The 25,605-nt window shown below is 43.0% G+C and overlaps 2 protein-coding genes across 3 annotated transcripts; one reads left to right on the forward strand and one right to left on the reverse strand.

The window, feature by feature from the left end:
- Positions 1-1,103: 1,103 nt before the first annotated feature.
- LOC123770508 (coiled-coil domain-containing protein 167) lies at positions 1,104-7,195 on the reverse strand. Of its 2 annotated transcripts, none has more exons than XM_045762457.2 (3): positions 7,070-7,195; positions 4,617-4,715; positions 1,104-3,355 (listed from the first exon to the last, which is right to left on the reverse strand). In XM_045762457.2, the coding sequence occupies exons 2-3, from the start codon at positions 4,706-4,708 to the stop codon at positions 3,133-3,135; spliced, it is 315 nt and encodes a 104-aa protein (XP_045618413.1). In that variant the 5' UTR covers positions 4,709-4,715; positions 7,070-7,195; the 3' UTR covers positions 1,104-3,132. The 2 variants fall into 2 exon arrangements, with proteins under 2 accessions (XP_045618413.1, XP_045618412.1); XM_045762456.2 differs by lacking the exon at positions 7,070-7,195 and adding an exon at positions 6,960-7,033.
- A 4,131-nt stretch (positions 7,196-11,326) lies between these two features.
- On the forward strand, positions 11,327-24,888 carry LOC123770507 (juvenile hormone epoxide hydrolase 1). The gene is made up of 10 exons (XM_045762455.2): positions 11,327-11,460; positions 14,724-14,903; positions 15,907-16,085; positions 18,467-18,702; positions 19,176-19,308; positions 19,925-20,127; positions 21,378-21,540; positions 22,780-22,860; positions 23,088-23,192; positions 24,611-24,888. The coding sequence occupies exons 2-10, from the start codon at positions 14,724-14,726 to the stop codon at positions 24,708-24,710; spliced, it is 1,380 nt and encodes a 459-aa protein (XP_045618411.2). The 5' UTR covers positions 11,327-11,460; the 3' UTR covers positions 24,711-24,888.
- The last annotated feature ends 717 nt before the right edge of the window (positions 24,889-25,605 follow it).

The following is a 25,605-nucleotide window of genomic DNA, read 5'->3' on the forward strand; positions in this document are numbered from 1 at the left end:
TTGATAAAGATTAAGCCACCCAAGAGGTGGCACAGGCATGAATAGCCCATAAGTGGTACAATTTTTTTTTTTTTTTCAGTAATTCTTTTCAGTATTCTGAGGTTGCATTTAATCATCAAGCTGTTATTGCGAGGGAGGATACTGCTTCACAGTCTTTATGAGGGTGTCCAGCTGCTGGACACGATGTGTCCTCTTCCCCTGCCTTGTTTTGCCTCACTTCTCCTGATAGCTTTAGCTTACAAATAACAAATGATGTAAAGAGAAATGGTTGAATGTGGGGGAATACCAAGAGGTCCTGCCTCACGGCACATTACGTTACATTTTTCTCCATCATAGAAGTGTCGCAAACTATTACAAAATATTCTACAAGAAAAAATATTATGAAACTTAAATAACCTTAGTAATTACTATATTACTGAAACAAATATAGTATTTACTACTGAAGGCTCCTGGGTAATACAGTAATAAACACTTGGTAAAAATATAAATTATTGCTATTTTGTTGGAGAGTTGAGTTGGCCGCCAATGACAGCTTCTTGAAGCAGACACCATTTTGGATCACCACGAATTTGTCCAATAACCACTTGTCTCTAGCCCACTCAAGGTTCTGGCCCTCGGCAGTCCAGTCGAGCCAGGTCCCACTGTATACATGTTTCATTATAGATAATACCACCCTCCTTAAAACTCATCCTTCCCAGTGAAGAGGCACAGTAAAAAAAAAAAAAAATAGAAGCTTTGCAATATTTGCTTATAAATTGTAGGCAATGCAAATATTTCCTTTCATATAAGTTAATGGTTTCAGTGAGAATGACAAAGTATTTGTGCAGGTACAGAACTGTACTTTTTTTTTTCCAATATAATATTTAGTCACATTTATTACAAACATTTTGTGCCTCGTAGATTTGTTTCAGTAGGGAAAGAGCGAGAGGAGAAGGATGACTGGGCTGTGCGAGCCACTCGGCACTACCAAGAGTAAGAACCATGACATGCTGCCTTGCTTGGTGCCAAAGATTTAGTAATTGTTTTTTGTGTGACCGACCCTTGGAACATAAGGGTGTTAGCAGGGTTTTCTTAATTATAGGAAGAGTTTTATAATTTTGTAAAAGGTGTTTATGGATTTAATGCTTAAAACAGGACTTTATAGTTTGTGTAAATTCCATATTGTACAATAAAATTCCTTTAGGCATTGATACCAGTTATCTTGGGGGAACTGACATTGTTTAGTGATGTTCATAATAAGTGACACAGTATTATGAATATGATTTTAAGAGAACTTGTCACCTTAGTTTTCTTATACATTACAGTTTTAATGTTGGAATGTTCCAAAAGCGCTGAAGCATTTAATTGGTAATGTGGAGCATCAGACGAGATGATCACCGTCTTGGGCTTTATCAAAATACTTTTGGTAAACATCTTGATACCTTAAAAATAATTGACTCTTGTTAGAAACTAAAGTTGCATATTTTAATGTAAAGAAGTGCCTTTATAGAAGTATTGTTTGATGTTAGTCTCCATAGGATAAATAATGTTAAAACTTTTAATAAAATATTTAATGTATTTCCTACCCATGAGTTTTTTTACCCATAAAATGCATTAATCTGAAATGTTCCTTATAGATAATCAAATTAATCTTCAAGAAAAACTGTCCTTACAAACAACCTACACAAATCTAAAACTGTTTAGGAGTTGACTCGTCCAACAGTTTACTAAGAAATATCCAACCTGATACACATACATTAAAATACAAGCCTAATTTTAATTTGATAAAAAACATTAAAGGTAATGCTGAATACCATTACCTTTGTGCTTCTATATCGTGCAAAGGCTTCAAGCTTTACACAACCAACTCACACCTGCTGCTAAAGGCACAAAACTACACTACTACATCACAAACATTTTAATGTAAAACAAAGAAAATACAATTTAAAAATTTGCAATGATCTAAAACTTGCAAACCTTTGATGCGATGTGATTCACTAGATGCTGTGTGCTCTAAAAAAAACAAAAGCCATCTAAAAGTTCTGCAATGTGAAAAATACTTTGACATACGACACACACAACCCCCTTGGCCCCTGACACTATTTGGAATACTTGTCTTATAGCTGCTATACTCAACACCCTGCCTCTATCTTCCCTTGCACACTTCTGCATTCCTAGTGGCCATCATGTGCATATGCAGGCGATGAGTCACAATAACGTGGCTAAAGTGCGTTGACCAGACCACACACTAGAAAATGAAGGGACAACGACGTTTCAGTCCGTCCGGGACCATTCTCAAGTCGAGAATGGTCCAGGACGAGCCGAAACGTCGTCGTCCCTTCACTTTCTAGTGAGTGGTCTTCATGTGCATCATGTGCACCCCTGACCATCAGTATATTATAAACTTAATACGCTACAGTATGCTCATTTATAATGGCCGATAAAACTACCCGTCTGACGACCAGTACTCGGCTGCCATCTGTAGATTAGAAAAGTGTACCCGTCATACTAATGCTCACTAGAGTTCATTTCCTTACCCAAGCTCCTGTCTTACTACCTTTTCCCTAGAGTTGAATTGCTTGCACAAGTCACAAGATGAGTGTTATATGCACCCCCACAACCTTGCAAAGTACACACAAAACTTACAGTTTATTAAAAAAATACTATACAGTACTTGCTACCTCAACTACAATTGTCATATGGAAGAAGGACTGTGTACTGCTCACACTTTACTACTGTGTTAAGTATCTAATATTTAAGATGGAAGAGAACATTCAGCAAAGGCTTGTGCTTGACACACATCTAGACTTACAAAATAAATAATATACCATATTTGATTTTTGCTACCAAAACCTGGAGTTCATTAGAGACAGAATATTCAGATACTAATGCTAATAATCACAATCCAAAGCTATACCAAATAGCTTTTTATAATTATTTTAGATGTTTATAACAAAGCGATAACAATAATGTTTAAATCCTGCTAAATTTGTATAACCCAAAGCTATACCAAATAGCTTTTTATAATTATGTTAAATGTTTACAACAAAGCAATAACAATAATTTGTAAATCATGCAAAAATTTTTATGACCCAAAGCTATATTAATGGCTTATAATCTTGTTCAAAGTTTATAATGGAAATCGGTACAATTTCAGCTGGTAAAGAGAATGCAGTAGACAATATAAATCATAATGCCTAAGGCCAGAATTAGCACCGAGAGCACCATAGCTATGCGGTTTTCCCCACGGAGGCTCCGCAGGTTATTCTCATGCCGAGAGAGGTGAGTTTTTATGTCCTGAACTTCTTTCTCAAGGCGTTTCTTTTCTTCACTTGGGTAGTGCCGGCGCCTCAGCTTTGTCTCAATGAAGTCTAACCTGCCAACAAGATTTACATGTTACAATACAATAACAAATATAGTGTAATGAAAATATACAATTAATTTTTAGTGTTGCTTACTGTTACTTCAGAGGAATTTTCCAGCTACAATACATGGATCTCCTCATGGATGGACTAAGTACTGTAGCATAAAATTGCTGAATACAGCACACTTTAAGCTAATAGCATTAACAATGTACTAAAAAAAAGTTTAAAGTTTATTTGAAAATGTATGATATAAATCAAAAGAGGAGATACAGTATTGTTTTATGAAATGAGCACAGGCTGATGTAAGTGGGCCAGCAAGGGTGGTTGAGGAAAGTGGAAGCCAAGTCTGTTGCTTGTGAAAATGAAGTTTGCAAAATTTTATGTCTAAATATGATGCAGAACTTTTTAAAATCTTCTCTAATTCTTTGTAAGGTAAGGTAATTATCAAAAGGTAAGGTAAGGTAATTATCAAAAGGTAAGGTAATTATCAAAAGGTAAGGTAATTATCAAAAGGTAAGGTAATTATCAAAAGGTAAGGTAATTATCAAAAGGTAAGGTAAGGTAATTATCAAAAGGTAAGGTAAGGTAATTATCAAAAGAAGGCACCAAACCGGGAAGGCTTGGTGCCTTCACCAACAAGGACAAGCAGACAAATACGAGACCAGATGCTCTCTCGCACCCTCCTTGGGTTTGTAGAGTTTTAGGATACTGTATATAAATAAATAATAATAAATAAATAAATAAATGTTTATTTAGGTAAGGTACATACAAGAGATTTTACAAAGATTAGTGGATTTATAGATAGAGCTAGTACATACAATGCCTAAAGCCACTATTACGCAAAGCGTTTCGGACAGGTAAAACATTAATGACTAAAGCTTAATACTAATTGGGTATAAAGAATAAAATGTGTTGAGAACAAATAAAAATAGAGATAAAAGAGGGGGGAACATGGCTGAAACTGCAGCACAAATACAATTAGGTCGACAAACAGCAGTGTTTAAAAAAAAAAAAAAACATGGGTTGACAATTGAGGGGTAAGGATATATGTGCAGATCAAAGACTTGCATTTGCTTAACCCTTGTCTGGTGAATATTAGGGCACTGAACACCTGTTCCTGAGTAGTGGGAATAGATCAATACTGATAAGTGACAGTAACTTCCACATTAAAAGATGACAACTGCCTTATTGTGACTCCTTGTCTGCAAGATGACAACCTTACATGCAAAACATTTAAAACATTGCAAATATATTACAAATCCATCATCTGACCTCTCATAGCATTCTTTTATTTCTCTCGATGTGTCCTCAAGTTGATTCATCACCGATGATGAATGGTTACCCGACTCTGCTGTGTCTGCCATGTTGGACCTGTCAAGTAATGTTATATTCAGTGGCGGACATGTGGGTGTATGGTCTATAGCTACCTCTCAATTTCCATATTTTTATGTTCAATTTCTGTACAAATAGACATTTATTAGTTATCCTTTGTCAAGTTTCTACTAATTAAAATTACTTGTTTATTTACACACAGAAATCACAATAGCGTGATGCATCAAATGAACAAATCCACAAGGGCCGTGATGAGGGTTCAAACCTATGTCCGATTCTTTTACCGTGCAATTCTTTTAACCATGTGCAATTCTGCATGATACGTGCAATTCTTTTAACCATGTCGTAGCTAAGTCGATTAAGGCAGCGTCTGGGATCCTCTCAAACGTAGGTTCGAATCCTTGTCACGGCCCTGGTGGATTTGTTTACTTGTTTATTTATTTTAATTATGGATGGATTCCTTGTGAGACCCCTGAGCATAAATGCTGGCCACAGCCTTTATGTCTACCTAGTTCCCAAAACTCATCTTCATCACTGGTTATAATCACAGCCGAGGCTTTAATCAAGTGAACAATAAGAGAAAGTACATAACTCAGTACTGTTATATTTGATTTTCATAACATATTCCTTAAATGCCAACTGGGTGCAAAAGGTATATGTGTTTTCTTTACTTACTAAACATCACAACTAAAAGGGCCCTTGACACGCTAAAGGAATATTTACTGCACTTAATACATAACATAAATATGAGAATAAATGCAGGCCAGAGGTCATCCGCGGAGAATTATCTAAGCAGTACTCCTTACTGCTTTCTAAGATAATAAAAAGGCAAAGACAGTCTAGTATGACAATCAATTTTATCAAATAAAAGGTAACATGAAGAAAACATGGAACACTATTTCTCAGACATTGGGGTCAAAGAAGAACTTGGAAGAAAGGAACAATATTCCTAGCTGGAAATAGTGGAATGTTATCAGCTGCTGACATGATTACCGAATTCAATCATTTCTTTTCTTCCATTGGCACCTTACTACGTAGCCCCACCTGGTGTGGGTGTAGCCCCACCTGGTGTGGGTGTAGCCTCACCAGGTGTGGGTGTAGCCCCACCTGGTGTGGGTGTAGCCTCACCAGGTGTGGGTGTAGCCTCACCAGGTGTGGGTGTAGCCCCGCCTGGTGTGGGTGTAGCCTCACCGGGTGTGGGTGTAGCCCCACCTGGTGTGGGTGTAGCCTCACCAGGTGTGGGTGTAGCCTCACCAGGTGTGGGTGTAGCCTCACCGGGTGTGGGTGTAGCCTCACCGGGTGTGGGTGTAGCCCCGCCTGGTGTGGGTGTAGCCCCGCCTGGTGTGGGTGTAGCCCCACCTGGTGTGGGTGTAGCCTCACCAGGTGTGGGTGTAGCCTCGCTGGGTGTGGGTGTAGCCTCACCAGGTGTGGGTGTAGCCTCACCGGGTGTGGGTGTAGCCCCGCCTGGTGTGGGTGTAGCCTCGCCTGGTGTGGGTGTAGCCCCGTCTGGTGTGGGTGTAGCCTCACCTGGTGTGTGTGTAGCCCCACCTGGTGTGGGTGTAGCCTCACCAGGTGTGGGTGTAGCCTCACCTGGTGTGTGTGTAGCCCCACCTGGTGTGGGTGTAGCCCCGCCTGGTGTGGGTGTAGCCCCGCCTGGTGTGGGTGTAGCCCCGCCTGGTGTGGGTGTAGCCCCGCCTGGTGTGGGTGTAGCCTCACCTGGTGTGTGTGTAGCCCCACCTGGTGTGGGTGTAGCCCCACCAGGTGTGGGTGTAGCCTCGCTGGGTGTGGGTGTAGCCTCACCAGGTGTGGGTGTAGCCTCACCGGGTGTGGGTGTAGCCCCACCTGGTGTGGGTGTAGCCCCGCCTGGTGTGGGTGTAGCCCCGCCTGGTGTGGATGTAGCCTCGCCTGGTGTGGGTGTAGCCCCGCCTGGTGTGGGTGTAGCCTCGCCTAGTGTGGGTGTAGCCTCACCTGGTGTGTGTGTAGCCTAACCTGGTGTGGGTGTAGCCTCACCTGGTGTGGGTGTAGCCCTACCTGGTGTGGGTGTAGCCTCACCTGGTGTGTGTGTAGCCTCACCTGGTGTGTGTGTAGCCTCACCTGGTGTGTGTGTAGCCCCACCTGGTGTGGGTGTAGCCTCACCTGGTGTGGGTGTAGCCTCACCTGGTGTGGGTGTAGCCTCACCAGGTGTGGGTGTAGCCCCACCTGGTGTGGGTGTAGCCTCAACTGGTGTGGGTGTAGCCTCACCAGGTGTGGGTGTAGCCTAACCTGGTGTGGGTGTAGCCTCACCTGGTGTAAAGAGTTCCTCCGTCAAGTGTTGTTTACGTGGTCGCTTACACTCCGCTGCCGCCGCTGTGAAGCAGATACTCACCTAAAGATATTTACCTACAGATACTCACCGGATACCAGTCACTTGGTATTAAAAAGTAATATCTTCTACAGGCATATAGTTATTAAATGAAGTTGAGCGATGTGATGGACATATTCCATCATATGAACGACGCCCGCCGGCGTTAACACTGAAGGGCCACAAACATGGTCGAACGCACAAAAACACTTGACTGGCCAGTTTTTGGGTAGACTCCTATTACATTTACTGTGATAGTAATACTTGTATGTAATAATATGTATTAAAGGTAAACGCCTAACATGTAATATTAATTAGTAAAAACAAAGTCAGAAGCCACACGTATATCTCTACTTGTCTATTGTGGTAAAATATTTTGGGCGCTCTTGTTCTTATGCGCTAGCAGGCGTTCACAACTGATCTCACCTTCAAGGCCTATCTTGAGTCAATTATAAGTTGATGCGACGATGTCTATTGAATTTTGTAATTAGCTCATCAAGATTGTAACTTAGTTATCTATATGAATTGTGGGGCTCAGTCCCTGAGCACATTATGTGCCTCTGTAACCCTCTGTTCCTGCCCGAAATGCTTTGCGTAATAGTGGCTTTAGGCATTGTATATACTAACTCCATACTATAAGGTACATACATACTGTGTATGTATGTACCTTACCTGAATAAAAATTTATTTATTTATTATTTATTTGTGTGGTAAGACATGTGTGGTTTTGAGGCTCGGTAATGATGACAGTTACAAGATATGAGCTACATGTGAGATTGCTAAGTCGGATTACGAAAGGGATTATGATTAGAATTTAAACCCAAAAATACAAGTATGAAGGTTCAAAATAAGGCAAATAGGACACGGATTTATTTATCGAAAACTTAGTGATAAAATATGCTCTCTGGTTCTTTTTCAAATTAAGACTATGGGTTCATTATCAAGTTTAAGTTCTAATACGTTTATTAAGACAATAAAATATATCTCAAAGGAATAGAGTAGCTTAGGCTATTTCTACCGAGGTTCACGAAGCAGTTACGCAAGCACTTACGAACCTGTACATCTTTTCTCAATCTTTGGCGGCTTTGTTTACAATTATTAAACAGTTAATGAGCTCCGAAGCACCAGGAGGCTGTTTATAACAATAACAACAGTTGATTGGCAAGTTTTCCTGCTTGTAAACTGTTTAATAAATGTAACCAAAGCCGTCAAAGATTGAGGAAAGATGTACACGTTCGTAAGTGCTTGCGTAACTGCTTTCGTGAATCTGGCCTCAGGATGGCCAGGCTGAACTTCCGCGCCCTTATAATCACCATTGTTTAATAATCTTCACAGGGAGAAACAACTGTAAATATAGGAATAGTTTATTACAACATACACGGTAAAGAAAACAGCTCGGAAACTAAGGAAATAAAGCTGCCGAAAAAACATTAAAGTCCACTTCAAGTTCAAGTATGTTTATTGAGACAAGAAATACATCTCAAAGGGATAGAGTAGCTTAGGCTATTTCTACTCCCTTCTACTGCTCCTAATCCACAAATAGCAGTACAAAAATCACATTTAACATTACAGGTTAATATAGTAAGCACAGGATATAATTATTACACTCTTGGGGCAAAATACTTGAAGCTCCTAACTATTCTATCATACCATTATCACACATCCAAACAATTTGATGTGGTACACTACTTATTTCCTTATTTCTATAGTTATCAATAAGTTGCCAGTGTAATACATAATGTTGTAATGTGTGGGCGTGCAACATACTACATAATTGACACTCCTTTTTATCTTTTTCACTCGGAGTGACGGAGGGTGTGCGAATAATTTTGTTGACAGTTTACATTTGGTCAGGTCTACATCAGCAGATAATGAGTACTCCCAGAGATACTTGTAACCGAGTCTAAGCCGAGCAGTAGAAACATCTAGAAGTCTGCTGATATTATTGGATGATCCATAGATGTGTGGCTCCTCTTGCATGATAATATGATGATAGATGGAATTACTGGTGTCAATTTCACTTTGCCTCAGATCTACAAGATCTTCAATTCAAATGTTTATTTAGGTAATGTTTATTTACTTAAGGTACATACAGGTACATACAAGAGGTTTTACAAAGAGTGATGGATTTATAGATAGAGCTAGTACATACAATGCCTAAAGCCACTATTAGGCAAAGCGTTTCGGGCAGGAAAAACTTAAATCTTGTTGAAGTTCTCGGTGTACTGCTGCTCTCAGATTGCTCATTGACACTCCAAGGTTACACTCAACTGCTCCTTTAAAGCCACTCATGATGAGACGAAGCTCTCATAATCTTCACCAAAAGTCTCCCGTCATCCTAACCAGAATATAAAAGTTTTCCCTGATAATATTACAAATATTAATATCCTGCATTAGGCTTCACCTTTACCCGTGGGGGCATTACCACCACCACTCCACGAGGACAGGAAGCCGGCGGCTTGTCCAAGGTCCCCCCACACTTGCGTGTAAAGTAGCTTTACAAGAATGTAAGAATTATTTAGTCTCACAACCCAGTATATCTTCTTATATACAATTATATAAACAAAAACAATCTGCCTCTCATAGTTACGTAACAAAATTTCTAACAGTGGAATAATTAGGTATTTCCTGATGTAATATTTTAAATATACTTAAAGTATTAATTAATAATTAATTAAAACTTAATTATTCAACTATAATTAAACCATAATTCTCTAGGAATTACAGCCATATTGAACCTTATCTCACTAGTACATGTGGGTTTGTTCTTGACTCACAATCCTGAGTCCCGGGTTCGAATCCTGAGAGGGGGAAGGGGGGGGGGGAATGATTAGCTTCGTTTCCTTTCACCTATTCAGCTGTTCACCTTAGCAGTAAATAGGCAGCCGAGGAGTTAGTCAGCTATGGGGGGGGTGACCTCGATACAAGCCTTAAGTATATATACACACACGGGCTGCTTGTCCCAGAATGTTTTTTAATTATTATTACTATCTGCACTGAGATAAGCAGCATGTAAATCATTCACCAGTGTCTAAATACAGGCACTAGCCTCGCTCTCTCAGCCAATCACGTCTCGGGGATTAGATAACCGATGATTAGGTTGCCAATCTTGCTTGCCAAGTCAACCCCGCTACTTAAGACACGGTTGCCATGAGAATTCAGCCCCATCAATAGATACCGTCGCCATGACAACCCAGAATCACCACTGTTACTATGACAACTTATCATTGACTAATAACACCAAAGTTGCCATAATAAGTTATATTAATGGGGTGGCCAGGGAGGGTGAGAGAGAGGTAGGGGTGGCCAGGGAGGGTGAGAGAGAGGTAGGGGTGGCCAGGGAGGGTGAGAGAGAGAGGTAGGGGTGGCCAGGGAGGGTGAGAGAGAGAGGTAGGGGGTGGTCAGGGAGGGTGAGAGAGAGAGGTAGGGGTGGCCAGGGAGGGTGAGAGAGAGAGGTAGGGGTGGCCAGGGAGGGTGAGAGAGAAAGGTAGGGGTGGCCAGGGAGGGTGAGAGAGAGGTAGGGGTAGCCAGGGAGGGTGAGAGAGAGAGAGGTAGGGGGTGGCCAGGGAGGGTGAGAGAGAGGTAGGGGTGGCCAGGGAGGGTGAGAGAGAGGTAGGGGTGGCCAGGGAGGGTGAGAGAGAGAGGTAGGGGTGGCCAGGGAGGGTGAGAGAGAGAGGTAGGGGTGGCCAGGGAGGGTGAGAGAGAGAGGTAGGGGTGGCCAGGGAGGGTGAGAGAGAGAGGTAGGGGTGGCCAGGGAGGGTGAGAGAGAGAGGTAGGGGTGGCCAGGGAGGGTGAGAGAGAGAGGTAGGGGTGGCCAGGGAGGGTGAGAGAGAGAGGTAGGGGTGGCCAGGGAGGGTGAGAGAGAGAGGTAGGGGTGGCCAGGGAGGGTGAGAGAGAGAGGTAGGGGTGGCCAGGGAGGGTGAGAGAGAGAGGTAGGGGTGGCCAGGGAGGGTGAGAGAGAGAGGTAGGGGTGGCCAGGGAGGGTGAGAGAGAGAGGTAGGGGTGGCCAGGGAGGGAGAGAGAGAGAGGTAGGGGTGGCCAGGGAGGGTGAGAGAGAGAGGTAGGGGTGGCCAGGGAGGGTGAGAGAGAGAGGTAGGGGTGGCCAGGGAGGGTGAGAGAGAGAGGTAGGGGTGGCCAGGGAGGGAGAGAGAGAGAGGTAGGGGTGGCCAGGGAGGGTGAGAGAGAGAGGTAGGGGTGGCCAGGGAGGGTGAGAGAGAGAGGTAGGGGTGGCCAGGGAGGGTGAGAGAGAGAGGTAGGGGTGGCCAGGGAGGGTGAGAGAGAGAGGTAGGGGTGGCCAGGGAGGGTGAGAGAGAGGTAGGGGTGGCCAGGGAGGGCTCACAAGGCCACCAACCACCACCACACCACCGGCTGCACCCTCCAGTGTGTGTGTTCACAGCTCACAGTCACCACCTCCCTACACCCCGTCACAATATACCTCACCAGGTATAGTATACCACAACAGGTGTGGGTGTAGACTCACAGTATACCAGAGTATACTGACCTTCACATATATACCCAGCCCGCCATGGCAACACAGCCTAATACCTCTCCTACTTCAGCTTTAGTTCACGTTTAGTTCCATAATATTTCACCGTTGTGTAAAGTGACGCTTGTGTATTAAGTGTATCTTCATAAGTGTGTATACCCAGGTGTGTAAAGTGTGTCTTCACATGTGTTAAGTAATTGTTTAAGTGGTTGTTCTCAGGCGGTTGTCAAGTGGTTCCTTGTCCTCGTCTCCTGCTAGTTCAAGGCCTTAAACATTTTGTAAGTCAGAACTTTACACATATACATACAATTATTAATTGTATCTCGTATATATGTAACGCCTAAGATATGTGGATCCGTTTATATAAATATGTTATATAATATATACATGTAGCATTGTGATATTTTAGCTCAAGTCTTGAATGAGTGTTTCAGCTGCTCTTAATACATATGTATATAGAGTATACATATATACTCTACACATATACACACACACGTGTATAACATGTGTGTGTATAGTGCATATACTACTTACAGTCGAGCACGTATAAGCACTATACATATTTTTGGGCGTTGGATATAGGCTATATAAAATATTAATTGTAAATATTATTAATAATAATATATTTCAAAGTTGCATGGAATTATTTGCAGCTTCGCGGTTGCTAATAGTTGCAACTGTGACTTGTAGCCTATGTATATGCAGGGATATACATATTAAGTGACCTTAATTACTTTATACTTGTATATACATATTACACGGAAGTAGTGACCCATGCACCAGGTCATATTATACGAAAATAAAGTATAGTTCTTAGGCCAAGATAAGACTTTTGTCTATTTTTGAGGCCGTCTATGATGGCCGTTCTCAAAATTCAAATTTGTATTGAGGTGAAAGTATTGCAATTTGAATTTGAATTTGACAGGGTCGTTGGTGTGTGGGTATTGATGGAGTTGTAGTGTCCTGGTGGTGCGGGGGGGGGGGGGGGGGGGTTGAAGTTTAGCTCCTGGGCCCCGGGACTGTGAGTGGGGGTTGCCGGGGTCACTGATAAGATTATATAAGAGGAACTGTTGCTGACTGTAGTGATCTCTCTCTTCTTTATCTGTTCGGCTTCCCTTCCGCTATCTCTTCCTCTTCCATGGTGCCGTCTCTTCTCTTCCCATGGTACCGTCTCCCGTCTCCTCCTTCCCTGCATACTCCTCTGTCTCCTTCTTCCATTATTACCTCTTTTGTCCTTTATTCTGCCTCCTCTCCTGCCGCCCAACCTGTTCCGTCTCCCTCTCCTCTCTCTCTCCCACCTCTCTCCTCTCTCTCTCTCTCTCTCCCACCTCTCTCTCTCTCTCTCCCACCTCTCTCCTCTCTCTCTCTCTCTCTCCCACCTCTCTCTCTCTCTCTCCCACCTCTCTCCTCTCTCTCTCTCCTCTCTCTCTCCCACCTCTCTCTCCTCTCTCTCTCTCCTCTCTCTCTCCCACCTCTCTCTCCTCTCTCTCTCTCTCTCCCACCTCTCTCCTCTCTCTCTCTCCTCTCTCTCTCCCACCTCTCTCTCCTCTCTCTCTCTCCTCTCTCTCTCCCACCTCTCTCTCCTCTCTCTCTCTCTCTCCTCTCTCTCTCCCACCTCTCTCTCCTCTCTCTCTCCCACCTCTCTCTCCTCTCTCTCTCCCACCTCTCTCTCCTCTCTCTCTCCTCTCTCTCTCCCACCTCTCTCTCCTCTCTCTCTCCCACCTCTCTCTCCTCTCTCTCCTCTCTCTCTCTCTCCTCTCTCTCTCCCACCTCTCTCTCCTCTCCCACCTCTCTCTCCTCTCTCTCTCCCACCTCTCTCTCCTCTCTCTCTCCCACCTCTCTCTCCTCTCTCTCTCCCACCTCTCTCTCTCCCACCTCTCTCCTCTCCCTCCCACCTCTCCCATGAGCCCCAGGAGCGGGGGTGACAGCCAGCCAGGAGGCGGGGCAGCCAAGCAAGCCTCACCACCACCTGTAATATCTCCACACTCCTCTACTCTTCACACACACACACAAACTCACTATACATGGCCGTCCACACTAACGTGGACCCAGAATCAGCTCTTGATACTGGTAAATGGCTCAAAAGGGCCACCACTTACGGGCTATTCATGCCCGTGCCACCTTTTGGATGGTTTAATCTTCATCAATCATCATAACGTGGACCTAAACATTCCATTCACCGGGGCTGTGGCGGGGTCTCGAACCCTCGACCACACCTGTGTGTGTGTTGACATTCTTGTGCAACAGTAATATGCTAATCGGCGTTAATCCGTTATACAAACAAAATGATGTGTATATATGTATGATTTACCTGATCTACCTGAAGGGGGCATTAACCCTAATAGCCTCGACGAGGACAGCAAGCCAGCGGCTTGTCGAAGTTGCCTCTCTCTCCCCCTAGCCTATTACAAGTGATGATCTCATCTTCTCTCCCAGCTAGCGACCAATGAATGACCTAACCGTCCACAATAAGCTATAACCACTGTGTTATAGTTGTTCAACCCATCGTCTCCTTTACTGAACAAAGCACAAAGTTATTGTGAACAAATAGTGTAGTGTTACAAGCTATTGTGTTATGCCCGTCACGCTATGCCTAATTGGGCAGTTAGTTTCTCTAAAGAAAACTTCTTTGCCTCTTAAGTAACCACTTAGAGATAACACATAAATAGAAATAGAAGATTACACAGTGAGATGCCCATTATTTCATTAACACATTAACTTTAAAATCCCATTAACTTGATGTATCAGTGAGAACATCAGTGGTTGTGTGTTTGAAATCAAATTGTCCTGCAATGTTATCTTGCATGATTTGCTGTTAGCGCTCACGGGGACATTACTAGGGCCATGGAGGGGACATTACTAGGGCCATGGAGGGGACATTACTAGGGCCATGGAGGGGACATTACTAGGGCCATGGAGGGGACATTACTAGGGCCATGGAGGGGACATTACTAGGGCCATGGAGGGGACATTACTAGGTCCATGGAGGGGACATTACTAGGGCCATGGAGGGGACATTACTAGGGCCATGGTGGGGACATCACTAGGGCCATGGAGGGGAAATCACTATGGCCATGGTGGCCCATACATCACTAGGGCCATGGTGGTCCATACATCACTAGGGCCATGGGAGGGGGAGAAGTGTGGGGGGGGCATCAAACAAGACGGCTCTTATAGCTTCATTTCACATGTTTTCTCAACTCTGGCATTTCCTTTCCAGATGGGTTGGTTGAAGAAGGTGTTGGTGGGGTTATTGGTGCTGTGGGTGGCCCACAAGATTGGCCAGAAGCTGCAGGAACCCCCTCTCCCCAAGCTGGACCCCAACCCATGGTGGGGTCCAGGCCAACCACAACAGGAAGATGTCTCCATCAGAAGGTTTACCATCAATGTGCCCGAGCAGGTATAAGGACCATGGGCAGTGTAATGGTAGTCAGGACTTTGGAACATATTGTACCATGACAAGGGTATTATTCCTTGGCACAGATGGTATGGAGATTCATGGTTGGACGGTGGTACTTCACTGTGCACGGTGGTACTTCACTGTGCACGGTGGTATTTCACTGTGCACGGTGGTATTTCACTGTGCACGGTGGTACTTCACTGTGCACGGTGGTACTTCACTGTGCATGGTGGTAGTTCACTGTGGATGGTGGTACTTCACTGTGGATGGTGGTATTTCACTGTGGATGGTGGTATTTCACTGTGGATGGTGGTATTTCACTGTGCACGGTGGTATTTCACTGTGCACGGTGGTACTTCACTGTGGATGGTGGTACTTCACTGTGGATGGTGGTAGTTCACTGTGGATGGTGGTAGTTCACTGTGGACGGTGGTATTTCACTGTGCACGGTGGTACTTCACTGTGGATGGTGGTACTTCACTGTGGATGGTGGTACTTCACTGTCGACGGTGGTACTTCACTGTGGACGGTGGTATTTCACTGTGGATGGTGGTACTTCACTGTGGATGGTGGTACTTCACTGTGGATGGTGGTACTTCACTGTGGATGGTGGTACTTCACTGTGGACGGTGGTACCTCACTGTAGACAGTTGTACCTCACTGTGAACAGTGGTACCTCGCTGTGGACAGTAGTACCTCACTGTGGACAGTGGTACTCTACTGTGGACAGTGGTACCTCAATGTAGACAGTGGTACTCTACTGTAGACAGTGGTACCTCAATGTAGACAGTGGTACCTCAATGTAGACAGTGGTACCTCAATGTAGACGGTGGTACTCTACTGTAGACAGTGGTACCTCAATGTAGACAGTGGTACCTCAATGTAGACAGTGGTACCTCAATGTAGACAGTGGTACCTCAATGTAGACTGGGGTTGACTGTAGACATTAGCATATCTTATATTATAAATATTTCCAGGTGAATAAATGTTGTGTGGTTGGCAGGACCTGGAGGACTTCAAGGCCCGGCTGGCCCTGCCCCTGCGGTCGACCCCAGGACTGGAGGGTGCCAACTTCACCTACGGCATGACCGCTGACACCCTACAATCAGTCGTCCAATACTGGAGGGAACACTATGACTGGCGCCAGAGGGAGAAGAAACTCAACACGTATCCCCACTTCAAGTAAGACCTGAGTTACAGGCTAAATTTTAATATTTATGAAACTTTTTCACTTGGTAGGAAACTATTAGGATTAAAAATGTTCACCCAAGCCAACTGCTGACCTTCCTCAGGATGAAATTACTAGGTGAACAGATCTCAATTAGTATTATAATCAATTAGTGTATAATAATCTCAATTAGTATGTTTAGTATGTTAGTATATTGTTAGTAATTAGTATATTGTTAGTAATTAGTATATTAGTATGTTTTTCCTGCCCGAAACGCTTTGCGTAATAGTGGCTTTAGGCATTGTATGTACTAGCTCTATCTATAAATCTATCAATTTTTGTAAAACCTCTTGTATGTATGTACTTTACCTGAATAAACATTTATTTATTTATATTATTTATAAGGTGTAAGGAAATGCACTCAAATATCTCTCGCTTGCCAAGAAAAGTGAGGCCAGGCCCAGGCAGTTATGAGGTGGTTGTGGTAACCACTGTTATGAGGGATATGGGTCTGAGGCTGGGTGCTTGGAGGCATGTCCCACATCACTGTGATTAGCCTTAATGAGAACCTCAAGAAACTGAGTGCGTGAGGTTCAAGGTGGTGGTGATGGCAAAGGGCCACTATATGCCAGTCATTCAGTCAGTCAGGCTAAGCAATGGGTGTGTGTGTAGTAACAAGATGGGTGACCATTCCCTCATCCTTGTCTTGGAAGATCTCTACAATAAGTTTTCCTGTACATGAGTTTCTTAATTTGTTAATAATAATTCTCAGTTAAGACAGGCAGCCAGTATATATACACATGTTAGGCTTACAGTATATCCAACATTATGTTTGTAACTCATCTTCTATGCATGTACCTTTACCTGAATAAAAAAATCTAAATCTAAATACAGTATAGAGGTCTGACCAAGGTTGAACTACTGACTCTTCCCCAGAATACCACTCCACAACAGCCTGACTAACTCCTGGGTACCTATTTACTGCTAGGTGAACAGGTGCATTAGATGACAGGAAACACGCCCAACCATTTCTGTCCCGTCTGGGATTTGAACCCAGAAGTCTTGACTGTAAGTCGAGAAGTAACCCGAGTACAGACACGGTGAAGTTTGGTGTGTAAGTAAGCCAAGAGATAATTATGAACCATAGTTATTAACATGCACAGTTACATGTATGTAGCCACATACATGCTTTAACATGTATGTGGCTACATTTTGTAAGGAATTCAACCATCTTTTGATTTAAGTTTCAGAAAGTCATTCTGCTTAGAGCAAAGATTATGACGGTATCATTCATGTGGATATGTTGACTCATGGTGAGAGAGCAAGTTAGCTTGGGGTGGGCTCTGGGATTTACATATGACTAATGAGGGGGTACAGCTGGAACTGGGGAGGGGGTTACAGCTGGACCTGGGGAGGGGGGGTACAGCTGGACCTGGGGAGGGGGGGTACAGCTGGAACTGGGGAGGGGGTTACAGCTGGACCTGGGGAGGGGGTTACAGCTGGACCTGGGGAGGGGGGGTACAGCTGGACCTGGGGAGGGGGTTACAGCTGGAACTGGGGAGGGGGTTACAGCTGGAACTGGGGAGGGGGTTACAGCTGGATCTGGGGAGGGGGGGTACAGCTGGACCTGGGGAGGGGGTACAGCTAGACCTGGGGAGGGGGGGGTACAGCTGGACCTGGGGAGGGGGGGGTACAGCTGGACCTGGGGAGGGGGGGTACAGCTGGACCTGGGGAGGGGGGGGTACAGCTGGACCTGGGGAGGGGGGTACAGCTGGACCTGGGGATGGGGGGTACAGCTGGACCTGGGGAGGGGGTACAGCTGGACCTGGGGAGGGGGGGTACAGCTGGACCTGGGGAGGGGGGGTACAGCTGGACCTGGGGAGGGGGGGTACAGCTGGACCTGGGGAGGGGGGGTACAGCTGGACCTGGGGAGGGGGGTACAGCTGGACCTGGGGAGGGGGGGTACAGCTGAACCTGGGGAGGGGGGGTACAGCTGGACCTGGGGAGGGGGGTACAGCTGGACCTGGGGAGGGGGGTACAACTGGACCTGGGGAGATGGGGGTACAACTGGACCTGGGAAGATGGGGGTACAACTGGACCTGGGGAGGGGGGGTACAGCTGGACCTGGGGAGGGGGGGTACAGCTGGACCTGGGGAGGGGGGGTACAGCTGGACCTGGGGAGGGGGGTACAGCTGGACCTGCGGAGGGGGGTACAGCTGGACCTGGGGAGGGGGGGTACAGCTGGACCTGGGAAGGGGGGTACAGCTGGACCTGGGGAGATGGGGGTACAACTGGACCTGGGGAAGGGAGGTATGTACACCTACTCTATATTTCTCCATGAACCTAAATGTGACTATCTCATCAACATTCACCTAAGACATTTGTAACATTTCAGGACCCGCATAGAAGGTTTAGACATCCACTTCATGCGTGCCAGTGCCAAGGTAGGAAGTGCCAAGAATGTCAAGACGGTGCCCCTCCTGCTGATCCACGGGTGGCCAGGATCCTTCGTCGAGTTCTATGACATCTTGCCGCTACTCACGCACCCACAGGAAGGCAGTAATGTGGTGTTTGATGTCATCTGTGCTTCCATCCCTGGCTATGGTTTCTCCCAGAGCTCCTCTAAGCAAGGTAATTCAACGGAAGCTCTACCATCTACAGGCATCTTTTTCTAACTGTGAAATACAACCATATTTAAAAGTTACAAACTGCCAAAGACAGGACTACTGTCAACCACAGATATAGCATATAGTATATAGCATATAGTATATGCTAAAATTTAAACAAATTTAAGCACTTCATTTGTTAAGGAAACTAACAATTTCACATTCTGGTGGGGTCCCATTTATGCTACCTTTCTCACTGTGTCTTTAGCCGCTCACTCAATGATGCATCAAACATTCACTCATTTTCTGTTTGTAATGTCAATTACAGGACTAGAACATTGATTTTGGTATCCAATTGGTCCAAAAAAATTGATATATATATATATATTTATATTTATACAGTATATATGATCACATCTCTTTCATGGTGAAAAAATTACAAATTCACTTTTTGGGGGACAAGTAAATTAAAATAATGTATTTTTATGCAAATGACAGGTTTTGGTGTTCTTGAGACTGGTCAGGTGTTCTTGAAGCTAATGAAGAGGTTGGGCTTTGAGCAGTTCTACCTGCAGGGTGGCGACTGGGGTGGCTTGATTGCCTCAAACATGGCCACCATGTACCCTGATAAGTGAGTACTAGACTACTATCTATCCTGACCAATGAGTTATACCATTCTCTTCTGCCCACCCATCTTCCTCCCTGTCTACTCCATCATATAAGTACACTTAACAGTGGGTACAGTGCCACTCACTACATCTTATGTGTAGTAAGATAATTACTGTCTTGTATTTTTCACTGGACAGTAATCTTAAAGAGGAAAGCCTTGATTGCCAGCCAACTATCTGCAGATTCTGCAACCTGTCCTCTCACATAATGTACTACATTTTGACATAAAGATCCCTAAATGGCACTATAAATCATAGCGACACACAAACATTCACATTTTCTAATGTGTGGTCAATAGGTTAGGTTAGATTTGAGTGTTTTAGTATACCAGTTTCTGACCGTTGAGCAGCTCGAGAGGACGGGCTGGAGTGAGAGTAATCCAGCCTGTTCTTGTGAGTGTTCCCAAGACAATCGGCTTGCACTTTGATTAATATATGGCATTAATTATAGCAGTTCTTATACAATAGCTTACTGTGACTGACTTTATTTACATCTTTAATTAGTTTTCTGCTTTATATAAATTTTTGTTGACAAATATTAGCTTTATAACTTTTTTATGCATAATGTTTTTTCTTCAGTATTTTAGGGGTCCATTTGAATATGTTTATGGTGAATACCTTGGGAGTGAACTTGAAGACGATGCTGGGAGCGTTCCTGCCCGCCGGGCTAGTGGTGGCTCGGGAGGACCAGGCCAAGCTGTACCCACTCACCAACTTGTACTCCATGATACTCCGGGAGTCTGGCTACTTGCACATACAGGCCTCCAAACCCGACACTATTGGTAGGTATTTGTTATTTTTTTGGGTATATTTCCATTGTGATTTGACTTGCTTCTAACGTCTTGAATTTGGTCACATTTCATCACACGGTGATGCAAGGTTTATAGTTTTTGTGACAGCTTACATTTGGTCAGGCCTACATCGGCAGGTGATGCGGGCACAGAAAACCTGACCTCCTTAGGTAAGGCAGCTCCAGTCAACAAGGAGTTCAGGTGAATGTAGTACCTGCCATTATTTATACAGTTAATATTTTGGTCTCTGAGGATTGTATAGCTGTGCTTCTTGGACCAACTTGAGCAGTGTTAGTGTGGTCATACTCTTGTGAACATTGTTCACCTCTAATTAGTGTCTACACAAGTAAGATGGTATAAAGCATACAATTGGGTATGACAATGTGCTTACAATGTAGTGTCTACACAAGTAAGATGATATAAAGCATACAATTGGGTATGACAATGTAGTGTCTACACAAGTAAGATGGTATAAAGCATACAATTGGGTATGACAATGTGCTTACAATGTAGTGTCTACACAACTAAGATGGTATAAAGCATACAATTGGGTATGACAATGTGCTTACAATGTAGTGTCTACACAAGTAAGATGGTATAAAGCATACAATTGGGTATGACAATGTGCTTACAATGTAGTGTCTACACAAGTAAGATGGTATAAAGCATACAATTGGGTATGACAATGTGCTTACAATGTAGTGTCTACACAAGTAAGATGGTATAAAGCATACAATTGGGTATGACAATGTGCTTACAATGTCGGTGCATAAGTAAACTGCTGCACTTTGAATAAGACTGTAAGATGTACTGCGCTGGTGGCAGGGAAATCTTTAAGTGCTAAGAACACTTGCCACCTTATTTGTATATTTCTCCTCAATCTTCAGTACCGTTTAGTGTAAAAATAGCAAAGTTGTTGAAAATATACCAGTTGAACTTACTGGTACATTATTAACCATATCCTTGTATAGAGGATATCCTTGTATCCTTGTACTCAAGAGATCCAAGTTTAATCTCCAGTCGGGACAGAAATGGTTGGGCCATGTTTCTTTTCACATGATGCCACTGTTCACCTAACAGTAAAAGAAGTACCTGGGAGTTTGATAACTGTTGTACGGTGCATCCTAGGGAGGGTCAGTAGCTGGCCTAGGAGGATGTGGATAAGCCTAATTATAGGCTTCCTGTCCCCAACAACGAGAATAATTATTATTTAGCACCCAATTTCCATGCCACGTTTCCAGGTGCTGCACTGAACCAGAATCCAGTCAGTCTTGCGGTGTACATCTTGGAGAAGTTCAGCACCTGGACCCACAAGGACAACCCTAACAAACCAGATGGTGGACTCCTCGGCAAAAACTTCCCAATGTCCCTAGATGATATGTTGGATAATATCTGCATTTACTGGTAAGTCTTCGTTGTTAGATAAGGCTGTTTTTACTGATAAATATTGGAATCATGTTCTCGCTTCTTCCACTTTAATAGTGGGAAGGCACTCGCCTGGGAAGAGTGTACGAGAAGTGTGGGAAAATCCAGAGCGATACGCCTTTCATCACCGTTTCTAGTTCCAAAAATTCTTTAAACATTCACAACAATATTTTGACTCTTTCATTGACTAGGTGTAAAGTACTTGATGTGATTGGTCGCTTCACTCATATAAGAGGCAACAAGAGACTTGGTGCTTTCTCCTCATAATTACCTTACTTATAAAATAGACAACAGGAGATTTTTTCACCCATGAGGTATGAAGCTCATGGACCCCCACATACCTGTGAAGCTGTAAAAACTAGCATAGTTCTATAATTCAGTATACCTGGTATAGTACTGAACTGTACAACTTCACAAACTAAACAGTTAGAATGTGACATTCTGTCCACAAGCACCAGCTTTGTCTCCTTATGTTGAAAAATGTAAGCCACTAGAGATAGTGGCTAACAGGTTCCCACCATAGCAGGCACTGGGGATCATGATCAGCAGGTATATACTCTACAAGTACTAGTATGACAATTAGAGCTAGCAGCCGAGTGAACCACCTAGCAACCAGCGAGAGCACTGCTTGACAGTCCCTGTGATGCAAAGTTGATCGTGGAAGGGCTTGAGTGGTGTATATTATATTCTTTGTTGTATATTCAGTGTATATTAATGAACTTTCTAAGAGATCATTTTGGGATATTTAGTATTTAGTGTTTCACTTTACCAGTATTACTTAAAATGTGTGTTTGAAAAGATCGTGGCTGTGCCAGTCTGAATGATGAATGGAATGGTGATCTATCCTGACTGTATATAGTCATATCCATGGAGACAGCAGGACCTTGTCTAAGATAGCAGCCGAGAATCCTGCTCGTAAAGAAACTATTCACATAAAGCCTTATTTTTGCGTGTTGTACTGTATGTGGTTATTCAAATTCAATTTGTTGTGTATGTGTAGGTCTAGACATCTTCCTGGTACTGTATCATGCCTACAATTGGAGTGTTATTTATTCTTAGATCTATTAGGGTGTTTTTAAGATATTTATGTTTTGTTAATGCTTAGTTGGCTAACCACACATGGATTTTCTTTGAGTTTCGTTACATTGTGTGTTTTGTGGTTGTCACCATGCAGTGCACAAGTGTGTGATTTATGAATGAATCATATTCTCCTTGCAGGTTCACCAATTCCATTACAACCAGTGTCCGCTTCTACTCTGAGAACATGAACCAAAAGTTTATCAGCAGAGGATTAGACAAGTAAGTTACAGTTGTCTTTATTTAGTTTTGAATGCAATGTAACTAGTTATGGTATCACAAAACTTAGGAACAGCTAAGATTTCCTAAAGGCAGATTTTGCTAGGGCCAATGTGATAATGGAAATAAATTAAGGATATTTGTTGATGCAGAATCTGATATGATTAGTTTTGATGGCCATATAAATGGTGGTACAGTGGTTATGTCTCTCTGTCTCTCCCTCTCCACAGTAACCCGTGTCGTGTGCCAGCCGGCTTGGCCGCCTTCCCACAGGAGCTTATGAGCCAGCCCAAGAACTTTCTTACACACAAATACTACAACATTGTCAGTTATAAGTAAGGAAATACAAGATATCTTTACCCAAGTTGTGTAATGTCGTATTAACTTTGTAATATCTTAAGTTAACGGAAGCTGCATATTTTTGTACAAATTATGTTGCATATTGGACATCTCTTAAGCATATCAAATATATATTTTGTGAAGTCTTTGGTAACTGTGAGCTTCAGTTTATTGGAAATAGGTTTACTTTTAACCTGATGGTTTGTTCCATTTTAAAATAAAAATATAGGAATAATTTTATGTTTATAGTAGGATAAAAACCCACACATATATATTTATGAAATGTATTTAAAGATTTACACCAAGAAGTCTCTCTCTCGCACTCCTGAGTACTTTGTCAAGGTCTGAGTGTGTGATTAAAATGAGACTTACATTTCAACAACTAATGCTCAACGGGTAGTAGTCGTTGAGATGTAAGTTTCATCCTAATCACACACTCGGAACTTGACAAAGCACTCAGGAGAGTGTGGAAGACTTCTTGGTGTAAGTCTTTACATAAATTTTACAAATACATAAGTGTGGGTTTTTATCCTATGTTATTATGTCAATGAGAAGACATTACCATTACATAATGTTTATCAAGTGCATAATCATATGACTTTAGTTCATTTATTATGTACCCTGTACCCATCCTATGTGTGATAGTGAACCCCATACCCATCCTATGTGTGATAGTGAACCCCATACCCATCCTGTGTGTGATAGTGAACCCCATACCCATCCTGTGATAGTGAACCCCATACCCATCCTGTGTGTGATAGTGAACCCCATACCCATCCTATGTGTGATAGTGAACCCCATACCCATCCTGTGTGTGATAGTGAACCCCATACCCATCCTGTGTGTGATAGTGAACCCCATACCCATCCTGTGTGTGATAGTGAACCCCATACCCATCCTGTGTGTGATAGTGAACCCCATACCCATCCTATGTGTGATAGTGAACCCCATACCCATCCTGTGTGTGATAGTGAACCCCATACCCATCCTGTGTGATAGTGAACCCCATACCCATCCTATGTGTGATAGTGTCAACAGTCACAGGGGCACATAATGGGCTCAGGAACTGAACCTCAAATTTCATTTGATTAAGCAAGTTGGTTTTGAGTAGCTAGTTAAACATTTTAATGTATAATAGCTTAATGTGTATATAATGGGGGTTCAAAAAGTCAATCACAACAGCATCTGTATCATATAATCAATGTATAATTAACTTATTACAATTGTCTTGTGTTTTTCCAGGTCATCTCTTGCAGAAATCTGTTTTCTTATAATTTTATAATACAGTATATTATTAACATTGATTTATTATGAATAATAGATGTTGTAGCAAGAGCTGCAGTGATAGTAATAGTCTAGTTACTGATGCTACTCGGTCCCAATACTATCGCTAATTGAACTACCCTCTCGACAGTGAGCAGCCAGCTGGTGGACACTTCGCAGCTATGGAGCGGCCAGCGCTCCTTGCTGCGGATGTACATAAATTTGTCAGCAAGGTGGAGAAGACCACTTGAGTGCTGCACACTGGAGAAGGTCACTTATGTGCTGCATTGCTCTTCCAACTCTTCGTCAGTCACAAAACTCGCAGCACGTGTAAAAACTCTGAACCTACAAGTGTTCCATCTTCAGCTTCTCTACCATGTGACGACATATCGTCAGTTGCCACAACTATTCAATAAAAATTAAACACAACATCTTTTTTGTAGATCAAAACTTTTAATATAGAAGTAATTCCTGAAGTGGCAAAAAATTTTCTTTACATTACTGTATACACAGAATAATTAAAAACTAGTTCTTAAAAGAACTGATAGAAGAAAAGTTTATTTTTTCTGGTATAAATATGAAAGACAGTACAATATATTAAACAGTGAAATTGTTCTTGTTTCCTGTAATCCAACACCTCATTCTAGTTACAGGAATTTAATGGTAAACCCAGGTTTACTTTCTGTAATAAAGGTGAAATTATTTGCTTTGGTCATTGCAAAAAAGGAATAGAAAATATTTTTAAACAATTTACATGGTTTTAGTTAATTTTGTATACATCCCATACCAATTATTAATTACAGCAGGACCATACAGTGAGACCCCAATGGTCAAGGTATTTGATTACGGGCTATTCATCCCCATGCCCCCTCTTGGGTAGCTTAATCTTTATTAAGGTATTTGAATTTGTTAACAGTCAAGCTACGAGCCATCATAAGTTGCATCTTGTGAACAGCTCCATGGCTGGGTGGGCTCCCATTTAGTATCTTTGTTTCTCTGCCAAGATTACTAAATATACCCGTAGGCCCTGACGTGAGTCTAATATAGAGTGAAGTGTGGCCCGAGTGATAACACGTCCAGTGGTATCTGCATAATGATGTCTTATTGGGTTTGCTAGGAAAAAAGTTTAGTAGCACATTTATAATA

Source organism: Procambarus clarkii, chromosome 46, assembly GCF_040958095.1.
Source record: "Procambarus clarkii isolate CNS0578487 chromosome 46, FALCON_Pclarkii_2.0, whole genome shotgun sequence".
In the NCBI taxonomy this organism is placed as follows: Eukaryota; Metazoa; Arthropoda; class Malacostraca; order Decapoda; family Cambaridae; genus Procambarus; species Procambarus clarkii.

Excerpts from the sequence above, each read along its gene's own strand:
- LOC123770508 (XM_045762457.2), bottom strand. The coding sequence starts at position 4,708 with ATGGCAGACACAGCAGAGTCGGGTAACCATTCATCATCGGTGATGAAT. Across the intron at positions 3,356-4,616 it reads ATAAAAGAATGCTATGAGAG|GTTAGACTTCATTGAGACAA; the intron begins GTCAGATGATGG and ends TCTTGTTGGCAG.
- LOC123770507 (XM_045762455.2), top strand. The coding sequence starts at position 14,724 with ATGGGTTGGTTGAAGAAGGTGTTGGTGGGGTTATTGGTGCTGTGGGTG. Across the intron at positions 14,904-15,906 it reads CCATCAATGTGCCCGAGCAG|GACCTGGAGGACTTCAAGGC; the intron begins GTATAAGGACCA and ends TGTGGTTGGCAG. Across the intron at positions 18,703-19,175 it reads CCAGAGCTCCTCTAAGCAAG|GTTTTGGTGTTCTTGAGACT; the intron begins GTAATTCAACGG and ends TGCAAATGACAG.